This window comes from Podarcis tiliguerta (genome assembly GCF_965153285.1).
Source record: "Podarcis tiliguerta genome assembly, chromosome: 2".
NCBI lineage: Eukaryota > Metazoa > Chordata > Lepidosauria > Squamata > Lacertidae > Podarcis > Podarcis tiliguerta.
The window spans coordinates 52,670,990-52,683,190 of NC_139535.1; the positions used below are offsets into that span (position 1 = coordinate 52,670,990).

The 12,201-nt window shown below is 42.3% G+C and overlaps 1 protein-coding gene across 4 annotated transcripts in view; it reads left to right on the plus strand.

Moving 5' to 3' along the window:
* The window catches only part of RASSF1 (Ras association domain family member 1), a 29,527-nt gene extending 18,870 nt beyond the window's left edge, over window positions 1–10,657 (plus strand). For all 4 annotated transcript variants that reach the window (XM_083429514.1, XM_083429516.1, XM_083429517.1 and 1 more), the window contains 4 exons: window positions 5,421–5,525; window positions 6,136–6,433; window positions 7,208–7,323; window positions 9,007–10,657. In XM_083429514.1, coding sequence (XP_083285640.1) covers window positions 5,421–5,525; window positions 6,136–6,433; window positions 7,208–7,323; window positions 9,007–9,153 — 666 coding nt within the window. In that variant the 3' untranslated portion in view covers window positions 9,154–10,657. The remainder of the gene's footprint in view (window positions 1–5,420; window positions 5,526–6,135; window positions 6,434–7,207; window positions 7,324–9,006) is intronic.
* The last annotated feature ends 1,544 nt before the right edge of the window (window positions 10,658–12,201 follow it).

Sequence of the window (12,201 nt, forward strand, 5' to 3'; positions counted from 1 at the left end):
TAGTTCTATTTAATCTGTTCTATCCTCTTCATGCCGCCTTATGTCAACCTAGCAGTTCTAAAGCACGCCAAAAGTGTAAGTAGATAAATAGGTACTGCTCCGGCAGGAAGGTAAACGGCATTTTCGTGCACTGCTCTGGTTCGCCAGAAGCGGCTTAGTCATGCTGGCCACATGACCCGGAAAAACTCTCCGGACAAATGCTGGCTCCCTCGGCCTGTAAAGCGAGATGAGCGCCCCAACCCCAGAGTCGTCTGTGACTGGACTTAACTGTCAGGGGTCCTTTACCTTTTTTATGTCAGAAAAAGCTGATATGGAAGTTTTCTAGGGTCTGTTAAGCAGGATCACAATAACAGAGGGAATAGCATGTTGCCCTTAAGCTGAATATGCTGCAAATCTTTCTATATAGCTAGTATGGCAACTCCTTGTTGAAGGGATATGATAAGCAATTTAGCTCTGAAGGATTCATCTATAGCAGAGCTTTTCAAACCTTTCATGTTGGTAACACACTTTTTAGACATGCATAATTTCATGACACAGTAATTCAGTTTTACTAGCAAGGTAAAGATAAAGGGTACCAACCCTGGGAGGAGCATGGAGAGCATTTGCGTGACACATAGTTTGGAAAGCTCTGGTCTTGGAAAACTCTAAAGAAAGTAACTCTTGACATTGGTTCTCCAGCCATAAAGTGGATTGTGGGGATGGGTTAGAAGCTTTTAAAATGCTTGTAAAATATGAATACTACATAAATGAGTGTGCTGACTAGGCAGATGATTTCAACCATGTAAGTAGAGTATCTCCCCAGGACTCTCTTGAAGAAGTAATTCATACAGATTGTGTTGTGAGGCACACTTGTAGCATGGCGCCAATTCTGTTCTTGATTCTGCTTGGGAAAGGAGGCATCCCATCTCTCTTACTTGTTACAATTATTTATATTACACTTTTCAGGATACAAATCCTTCCAAAATTATTTACAAGTACCATCAATGCATATTAACACTCGCACACAGTAATCAAAATTAACAAATACCAAGCCATAAGGATCCTTCCCACAGGGCACCTAGTAGTGGATGACTCCAGCTGAAGCAGGGGCAGACTTCATTTCACCTTTCTTACTCACTTTCCTGGTATCCTTTCCAAAGGCAGTTGGTAGTTTGCCTTGGCAGGCAAAGAAGAGCAGTTGAAACAGAGAAGACTGCAAGCACTTCTCCTCTACTACTCTGTAATATACTACCTATAATAGCTATGGAAGCCATATAAAAGGCATGGATCAAAACAAAACAAAACAAAATTAAATTGACAGAAAAAATTTATAGTGCCGATGATTCTAGCATGTGGAATATCTGCCCTGTACTTTGAACACATGTAGATTTAGAGGGTACATTGTTGTTTTGCAAGCCATGCATTGTGTGAACCAAGTGACAATACATTATTCTGTAATTCACAGTGCTCACTAGTTTTATATGGCACAGAAATGGACTTTGTTTCACCACACCTGTGAATCTGGCTTAGTGGTATGTGACATTGCTTTAGGAGTAAGAAAATTAATGGAAAGAGCCAGCTAAAAGTGCCTGGGTTACAACTACCTGCCTACAGAGAATGGGATGCTTGGAGCTGAAAGTTCATGGTTTAAATCCAGGGGTGGGAAACCTTTTTGGTCCAGATTCCTATCACTCCCTACTCCCCTGGGCAGAACAACCCATCTGTAAATCACTTGAAGTCATTATAGCACCAAATGATTGGTATGCAGGAGGTCCCACCCACCTGTCAAAGTCCATCACACATTGTTTTTAAAATGTTAGGATGTCAGGCATTGGGAACTGCAGTGCAAGGGTTTTGCCAGCCCTGCGCTTGCCAGTGCCAAACATACACCTGGCAAAGCTGCTTTCTGCAGGAATTTGCTGTGCAGTCAAGTTTCCCATGGGAACTTAGTCACTCAATCAATGCAGCTGTTCTGCAGGGATCAGCTGCATCTCTACCTGCCCCACACTTGACATCACATAGGATGTCAGATGTGGGGCAAGTGGCCATGGTTTGGGAAAATGAAATTGGGACCTCTGCCAGGCCAAATTTGGCTCATGGGCTAGAGGTTCCCCACCTCTGTTTTAAACATTGGAAATCAGAAGGATTTTTCCATTTCAGCTAAATGGTAAAATAAGTTGTCTCTAGATTGACCTGCCAGTAGGCAGGCAAGTTGTAATGTCTTGAGCTATCGCACAGCCAGGTTTTCTAGGCCAAGTACCATTCTTCTGCAAGTATTAACTGTACAACTCTAAATTGTAATGCTGAATTTGGCACATATTCACATGAGGTGTGCCCAAAAAATGCCAGTCTATTTTCCTTTGCAAACAATCTCTCAAGCACTTAAATTTCAAGTAAAGGTAAAGGGACCCCTGACCATTAGGTCCAGTCGTGACCGACTCTGGGGTTGCGGCGCTCATCTCGCTTTATTGGCCGAGGGAGCCGGCATACAGCTTCCGGGTCATGTGGCTAGCATGACTAAGCCTCTTCTGGTGAACCAGAGCAGCGCACGGAAACGCCGTTTTGCCTTCCCACCAGAGCGGTACCTATTTATCTACTTGCACTTTGATGTGCTTTCGAACTGCTAGGTTGGCAGGAGCAGGGACCGAGCAATGGGAGCTCACCCCGTTGCGGGGATTCGAACCGCCGACCTTCTTATCGGCAAGTCCTAGGCTCTGTGGTTTAACCCACAGCGCCACCCCCGTCCCTCAAGCCACTTAAATTTCAAAGGGAGAACTAATTCCTGGGAGTTACTCCTGTGGCTTAAGTATTATCAAGCTATTGCAAAATAGAGCCACAAGGTTGCTAACGGGCCATGTGAAGGGCATGCTGTTGCTTAAAGACCAGCACTGGCTCTTGGTTAATTTCTGTACATGATTCAAAGAGATGGTGCTTTTCTTCCAAAACTCCACACAACATGGGCACAGGTTGCCAACACTATATGACCCCACCAACCTGCCTGTGTGCTGTGATCTATCTTGGACACCTTCCTTAGGGTCACACCACCAAATGAGGTAAGACTAGTAGTAATGAGAGCCTCTTACCTGGTGCCTTAACTTAATTATTTTTGAAGCACCAGGCTTTTCTCAGGCTGTTAAGATATGATGAAATCTTAGAACTGCTTTTGATAATTTTATCTTCATGCTTCCTTTTCTTGTTATTGTGATTGATGTTTGTGTTCATTTTCTAATTCACAGTATTTTTTTGAATATACATCTTTATCAATAAAAGATGTCCTGGTTTATTTTTTTAGAAGTAGTATATAAGGTCATATAACAAACATTGTCAGTGACTCACAAATGCATTATTATTGCTTGGCTCCCATGTCTCCAGCTAAAATGATTTGTATTATATTTATACTGTGTAGAGGATTGCATATTGCTTTATTCATAGGTCTCCTCTGTGAAGGAGACCCTGGGAGAATAGGAGCTGATCTCTCCCATTTCCTTTTGCTCATGTGGTTACTCATGCAGTGGGAAAGGAAGTGGTTCCCAGTAATCCCTGGAGATTTCTGATTGGTTTTTGGTGAGCTCATCTGGCATTCCCTACAATCTCCCTCCCCCCACCAAAAAGAGTGATGTCAACAGGAAAAGAGGCTGATGCAACCATGAGCAATTCACTTCTTCTGAAAATCTGAAAGAGAAACTGGTTGTGGGTGTGTATGTAGAAGGGTGCTCATTTTGTGCATGTAATTCTAGAGGTACTGTAGAAGGAAGTTTCTCTTCTGTAGAGGAGCTGCAATGTACATATTAAAGCAAATTTTTTATTGCACAGATTCCTGGCTTTCAGCGGGTTGAGGGCTATACTGTATTAAGTTAGTAATGTCGGGAGTTAATGTCTTTTAAGAAGCTGGCTCTGTTGATCCTTTTGGTTCTGAGAGCCCCATTACCTTTTAATCTCAGTCGGATTGCTGTTTCATGTATTAGCAACGTAAACCATAGTGAGTTTACTTTACGTGGAAACCATTTGGAATTACCACCATGGTGCATAATGCCAAAGTACCTATTTGAGGTAGAGCTAGATCCTTGAGGTGAAACTGTATCTCAATGTAATTCTCCATAATTCAATTTGAAGTACCGTATTTTTCGCCCTATAGGACGCACCGTCCCATAAGGCGCACCTAGTTTTTTGGGGGGGAAATAAAGGAAAAAAATTATTTCCCCCCCCCCCAGGCGCGGGGTTGGGGAAGCCCGAGCTTCCCCCGACCCCAGCCCCCAAACAGGCAGCTCTCTGCAAGCCGTGGGAGCCCAGTGCTGGCTCCCGCTGCTTGCTGAGAGGTCCACGAAGCCTGGACACGCTGAGCTCAGCGCGCGCAGGCTTCAGCATGCAGGCAACTCTCCGCCAGCAGCGGGAGCGCTCCCGCTGCTTGCGGAGAGGTCCGCGAAGCCTGCATTCGCCCCATAGGACGCACACACATTTCCCCTTCATTTTTGGAGGGGAAAAAGTGCGTCCTATAGGGCGAAAAATACGGTAAATGTTTGGAAAAGTGTTGCTTCCGTTTCTGCATGTTTGAGAGTAGATGTTTGGCTCTAAATAGAGAACCCTGGTCTCTGCATTAGTAAAGCAAGTACTTCACAAGAAGGGTGGTTGCCTTTTTGGTGTACTGAAGCAGATTTTTTGTATGGTGGCTTCTCTTCATGACAGAGGACCCTCTATGTGTCCTACCAAAAATCAAAAATTATTTTTGCAATACTGTGAAAGCCAGTGGATACGGCATTCTATTATTCAAAGGAGGGGGGTATCATTGTCTGTAAGAATACTTCTTTCATGCCTTCATTTCAGTGCCGGAGGGGACCCAGTGGGTACAAAGAAAGGCCCTTGCAGGTACATGTGTGCCGCACTGGTAACCCCTATTGTTCTGAATACCTGTTCTTGCAGCTTCTGGGAATTCAGGGTGTGGTTAGATGCTGGAGTTTGCAGGTACAGCATAAGTCTACTTTGTAGCCTTTTTAATGGTAAGAGAATTCTGATCCTTGGGTGTTGCATATTAATCATGGGGCCAATGTACAGTCATGTTTCTGGGGTGGTGTAACACCAAGCAGGCATGGTGTGATTATCAGCCTCTTCTCACACCCACATATGATTTGTTTGCACACAAGGATTTTGTAATCTACCATTCAAAGCTGAGAATGGAAATCAGGAAGTTTTTGTTTCTTGGTATAATGAGTTCATTCAACCCCAAAGCAAGCTAAGGAGTGGTGAGGACTGGCATGTAGAAAGCTTCACCTGAAACCTGTAGTTTCTCTTGACACCACCTCCATAATTTATACAAGGTCTGATCCACTGCACCACTTGATCATTTGTATCTGAACAAATGTTCGTTTAACTTGCCATGAAGGGAAATGAACTATATTTGTGGGATTGCATTGAAAACTAATTCCAGATTACCTGCTCTTCTGCAGGATGAACAGATCGACTGGGACAAGCCAGTTCTGTCCCAAACTGAGATTGAGCAAAGGATAAAAGAATACAACAGTCAGATCAACAGCAACCTCTTCATGAGCTTGGTAAGTTTCAGGAGAGATATAATTCTTAGCCCTTGTATAACTTAGTAAGGTTAAAAGATAATGGACCCGTGGATGGTTGAGTCCAGTTGAATTCGACTATGGAGTGCAGTGCTCATCTCCACTTTTAGGCCGAGGGAGCTGGCATTTGTCTGCAGACAGTTTTTTCAAGTCATGTGGCCAGCATGACTAAACCACTTCTGGCACAATGGGACACAGTGACGGAAGCCAGAGTTCATGGAAACATCATTTACCTTCAAGCCGCAGCAGTACCTATTTATTTCCTTGCGCTGGTATATTTTTGAACTGCTAGGTTGGCAGTTTTACCTGTATAACTTGGTAGCTGAACTTCGGAGGCCTATGCCTGCATTTGCTGTCCCATCATTGTAATCCTTAAAATGAAAACTACTGTATAGCAATCATCGCAAGCATATTCCATCCCTGTTTTGATGGCATCCTGTATTTGTAGAAAAACCCTGTTGATTCCAAGGTTTGTAAGAATTAACTTTGGCTTCTTTGCCCCTCAGAGACACTGACTTGTAGCCTGTTTTTATTCTTTCTTTTACAACCATGTGACCCTCATGCAATGCTTACTGTACTTCTGCTCCTACAGAACAAAGATGGTTCCTACACTGGTTTCATCAAGGTGCAATTAAAGCTGATCCGGCCTGTCTCGGTACCTGCCAATAAGAAGGCGCCCTCTATTCAGGACACCAGGAAGTGCTCCTCACGCAGCCAGGCAGTAAAGCGGCGCACCTCATTCTACCTACCCAAGGACACAATCAAGCACCTGCATTTAATTTCTTGTACACGTGCCAGTGAGGTCATTGAAGCTCTGCTGAAGAAATTCATGGTAGTTGACAATCCCCGCAAGTTTGCCCTCTTTGAGAGAACAGAAAAGGATGACCAAGGTACCTGATCTCCCCCTTCCCAGTTTTTTGAGAAGCCAACATGTAACATATTGCAGACTTCTAAACAGCAGCTTGCCTAGTAACCTGCAGCAAATAAAAATTGGTTCCAGTTGGCCAGGAAAGGAAGGTTTTATCAGATGGGAAGAAGTTCATTTCTTTGCTTAGGTTGTTAAGAGTGCAGTGAACAACTGACATAAGTGTTAATGAGCAAAGAGGCTAGTAAAATTTTGTGGGCCCTTAATTTTTGCACTTACTTGTGAAGCTGATTTATTAATACATTGTCTGAAACCAAGTGATGTAATCTTAGCAATTAGTCCTAGAATAAGAAGAGGTTGAGAGAAAGCAGTCTGTAAATCATACAGAGCAAGTTTGTTCACTTTCTACTGAAGATTCTAAATATAGTTCTGACTTCATTTTTGAAGTTTCTGCTGATGTAGCAGAGAAGCTTTATATAAGGCTATTCTCATTATTGTTAATTATAGGTCTGTATCAGAGTGTGTCTCATCATTTTATGTTGCTGCTGACTGAGGCAGGCTGGAAGGAAGAAAAGCTGAATCTTCCTTACATCCTCTTTTCCTGACCTGTTCCCTGCAGCACTGCTTACTAAAAGAAATGGAAATTGAAAACTAGTGGAATAACAGCACCCTCTGCTGGCAAAAAATAGACTGCTTAAATTAAACAAGGGCCAGTCTGATCTGTCCAGGTGACTGTTATACAGAGTCAGGGTGATTGAGTACTTCATTTAATCCCGCTTCTAATGTTCTTGTGTGTCAGTATATCTCCGCAAGCTTTCTGATGAGGAGCAGCCCCTGCGTCTCCGGCTACTAGCTGGCCCTAGTGAAAAAGCACTGAGCTTTGTCCTGAAGGAAAATGAAACTGGAGAAGTCAATGTGAGTATTTGTGTTTATGGTTTGTCTGAGGTTCCATGTCAAGTTATGTGGAACTGACAAAGCCTATAATATTTGCTATCAAGTTTACTTTTATCTTTATCTCGGTAGATAAAAGAAGGGCACTCATGCTCCTAGTTCCAGTTGCGTGGTTGGCTTTAACTAGTGATGCAGAGTAGAAACTTCTTCCCCACAATTATTTTTCTTACAGAAAACATTACATTTCTAAAAATATATCGTTTAACATAATCAGTGAATACAAATTTGTACTCTGTCAGGAAGTTGTACCTTGAACATACATGGTGCACAGCTCTGTGGGTTTGCAAAAATTAGTAACAGCTGTCAGTGCTACGTTATTTTTCTTTTTTTAAAAATTGGGGTGTGTGGGGATGCAATATGTGCTATTTGTCATCTCTTAAAATATTTACATGCGTTCCAGTAAAAAAAAGCCCTTTTGAGTAAAGCTTTGGTTCAAACATAGCATTTAAACTGAATTAAATTATTCTAGCCTTTCCCCCAATCAAATAGTTGAGTTTTAGGGTTGGAAAAACTTGAAGTCAAACATGCTGAACTGGATGCCAATTAATGCTGGGGATCATAACATCTTTTGATTTAATGTATTTCAGAAAAAAACTACTGCTAATTTATAACTATGAACAAAAACAGCAGCATACAGGCTATCTGTTCTTGTTTCATGTTGACACATGATACATTCTAATAGATGGGAGCTTGAGGGGTTTTTAAGTTAAGGGCTGAACCTTCAGGAAAAAAAAGAATATTCTCTAGAGCATGATTTAAAAATTCAAACATTGTGGCTTGATAACACTCTATTGCCCCATTGAAAATGACCCAAGGACTTAATTGTAGAACAAGACTGACTATAGAGCAGAGCTCTTAAAGGTGATGTTCATGGTAGAAAAAATCTCACATAATGGAATTAATGTGGTAGAACATAGTTCTTGGTCTACTCATAGACGCCGTTGATTAATTAATTCCCTGGGTCAAGAGTGTACAGTGGTGCCTCGCAAGACGAAATTAATTCGTTCTGCGAGTTTTTTCGTTCTACGAGTTTTTTCATCTTGCGAAGCACCGCTGCGTATTGATGGTTTCCCATAGGAATGCATTGGCGGCTAAAAAAAAAAGGCGCAAGACGTTCCGTCTTGCGAAGCAAGCCCATAGGGAAATCCGTCTTGCGAAGCAACTCAGAAAACGAAAAACCCTTTCGTCTTGCGAGTTTTTCATCTTGCGAGGCATTCGTCTTGCGGGGTACCACTGTATAACATGGGAGAATGAATGACAAAAGGATCTGTTCTACACTGTTCATAGGGATGTCTTAGCATTTGCAATAACAAATGCTCACTTTAGGTTAAAATCTTTCCTGAAATCTTGAAAATGCTAGTTATCTGTGCAGTCCTGTTTCAGTATTTTTCTTGAATCTTGGAGCATTGTGAAATCCAGATATACCACCCTTATACACACTCTGGCTATTTTTCTGCCTTGTTCTACATGCATACATCATTGACCCCTTGCACCTCTTGCCACAAGTCTAGGTTCCCTCCTTACCAGTAAAGCTGTGCTTCTACCTGGCGTACCACTGAGCTCACTGTAATTAGTATTAGACTGTAATACTAATACAAGTGCCATCAGCACTGTGGTCACTACTTGCTTTTTCACATTTTTCTGCAGTGGGATGCCTTTAGTATGCCTGAGCTACAGAACTTCCTGCGTATCTTGCAGCGTGAAGAGGAAGAGCATATTCGACAGATCCTGCAGAAATATTCCCATTGCCGCCAAAAGATGCAAGAGGCTCTGGCCACCCGCACACCAGGTTGACGAGGTGCTCCATCCCAGACCCAGCACTCCAGTAAATATAAGATGCCAGATGCAGAGAAGTGGTGAAGCCAAGAAGACTACGAGTGAAGCGATCCTGCGATTGTGTGGGTTGAATGTATCTCTGGAGGGGCGTAGGGTGGGAAAGGGACAACAGGGGTTTGTGAGCCCGTGACTGGTGCATGTGTGTGTGCTCTCCATGGAGTGAGTGGTTAATAGAGATGTTGCATGCATGATGCAATGGGATCAGTTGGGGAAGTAAGGAAGTGCCTGTGGGATGTGTTTGAAGATGAGAATTTGAGTAGCCTTGCTACAGCAGCTACTTTCAAAGTGCCAGGATGCTAATGCCACTTTTATACCGACAGTGTGTCCAAATGAGGTTTATGTGGGCTTGGTGTAAAGATCACTTGAGATTTAACATAAGCAAAATAAATCAAAGTGGCCTCAAATTCTGATGTATTCCCAAGAAGGGAGGTGGCCTTAGCAAGCACCTTCCTTCACAATACCATTTTTGTATTTCTATCAGAATCAAACTTTGAAGGCCCATGGATTGATCTGATATGTTCAATCATGTCTTTATTTGTCAAGATTGATACTGATTCATATAACAGTAAGACTGCTAGCAGAATGGGACTACTTGCCTATATAAACTTTGCTCAGACTATGGTCATACAAAACAATGACAAAAATGTCTGTTGACTCCCATCTCAGATGGATCTGAATGGGATTCAAGAGTAATTGAACCAGAATCAAAAAATGCCAAAGGAAACTCTGATTAGCAGAACCCAAAGAAAAGGTAGAGTTCCTGATTATTTTTCTGATACATAGGAAAGGACATGCAGACCAAAATGCACCATAATTGCAATACAAATAGTATCTAGAAATGATATTTGGACTATGGTTGATTCCGCAGAAAAAAGGACTATAAAAAACAATATAATATAAAATAGTATGGTAAGAGCAGTGATCAAGGACCCCCAAATAACCCATGGAAGAAGGAACAGAGAGACACTTTTTATTGCCCAGACAGAATTTATTAGTCTCTAGTTATTAAAAATCTGAAAACCAGGGATGTAACATCATCAGGATTCAGGTTTCTCTTCTGCTGAAGGCAACCATAGCTTTGGCCACCCTCCTTTATATGTTGCAATCTCTCATAGACATGCATGAGAGGCATTGGTGTATGTCTTGAAAGGCAACCTTGACCTGGCAGGAAATAAAACCTTCTCTGTGTAGTAGTAGAATTTCATTGGTGGAGGGGGTATTTGTACTGCAATAAGTGTTTTGTTCTTTTTAAAGTCCAAAACACTCTGAAACACTCTCCAGACCAGGTATCCAAAGGAAAATGGACCTCCTAGTCTTGGCTGACCCTTCTGGAGAGTAGTTTTTCAAATCAGGACTGTCTTGTTATCTGTCTTGAGAATCCAATGGATTAAAAACCTTGGGGGCTCAAGTTATGAATGGCGCTGCTTGTATACAATTCAATAAAACATTCAGGGGTGAGAAATGCGTGGTGTAATATGTGTTTGAGAACTACTACTATGTTGGGACAATAAGGTCATTCCACAGTCGATAAACTAGAGAAGTATAAGTGGAAAATGCAGTTCTCTCATTAAGACTGTACTCCTGTTCTGTGCTCCTAACTCTGGCCCTTTGCCACCCACCTCTCAGATTTCAACAAGGACATCCAACGGTTGGTATGAAATCAAAACATCCTAGGATGGTTTCAGTTTGGTGTAGATGCCAATGAGAGAATTCTAAAATGCAATCCTTATTTTTCAAAACATTTTTTGTTACTGATTGCCCCTTCTGATACCCAAACTATATTTCAAAGCAAGAAGCAGTTTGTATTAAAACGTAAAGGACCACTGACAGTTAAGTCCAGTCACGATCGACTCTTGGGGTTGCGGCGCTCATCTTGCTTTACTGGCCAAGGGAGCTGATGTTTGTCCACAGACAGTTTTTCCAGGTCATGTGGCCAGCATGAGTAAGCCACTTCTGGTGAAACCAGAGCAACGCACAGAAATGCCCTTTACCTTCCTGCCGGAGGGATACCTATTTATCTACTTGCATTTTCACGTGCTTTCAAACTGCTAGGTTGACAGGAGCTGGGACCGAGCAACAGGAGCTCACCCCGTCGCGGGGATTCGAACCGCTGACCTTCTGATCGGCAAGCCCTAGGCTCAGTTGTTTAGACCACAGCACCACCCGCATCTCTAGTTTGTATTAAGGTGACTATTGGCTCTGGAATTAAAGCAGAATAGGTGACCCCTAAACAGAATGCCTTCCTTAGAACAGAGAGTTGTTGAGCCCTCAAGACCCCACAGGACATCACATGCAGAAGATGTTGATGCAGTTCTGTAAATCCATGTATTGGTTAATAAGGCTTTTATATTCTCCCACAACTGCCTTGGTGCCTGCTTCCAATAATGTTGTCAGGTACATTGGGATCCACAAGCCATTTCATATTATTTATTTCATTTTGCAGATTTATAAACACTTCATAGCCAAAGGTACAATAAGATAAAATATTAAAAGGCACATTCAAAAAAACAACAAAACTTTCTTTTTCATACCTTGCAGTTCAGGCCTAGGCAGGATAGTGTACTGTACTTAACAAATATCATCTGCAAAACAAAAATCCGGTGTGGCCACTGGCTACCAAAGTGGTCTGCTGAAGGCACAGCAGACTGCACATAAACCCCAGAATATTATAGAGACTCCCTAAGGACCAGAGACAGTGTCATCCATACCTCAGTGCCGCAAAGTCCTCAGTCCTTGTCAAATTGTGGCCATACAGTCCCTCTGTACTTAATGGATTGCTCTTTGTCAAGCTTGCGGGTTGGGCGCCATCCTGCTGGCAAAATTATTTTTCAGTCCAATAACGTGAACTAGATTTTTATAGCCAAAGCATGGGTCCTTTTGCCCTTTTGCATGTGATTCTCACAAAACACTTCAATACATCTCCGTTTTCAACAACAGGAAAATGTATGCTGTAAAAGGACTTAAGAGAGTTACCCAGTTCAAGAACAATCCTGAACTGGATTTGTT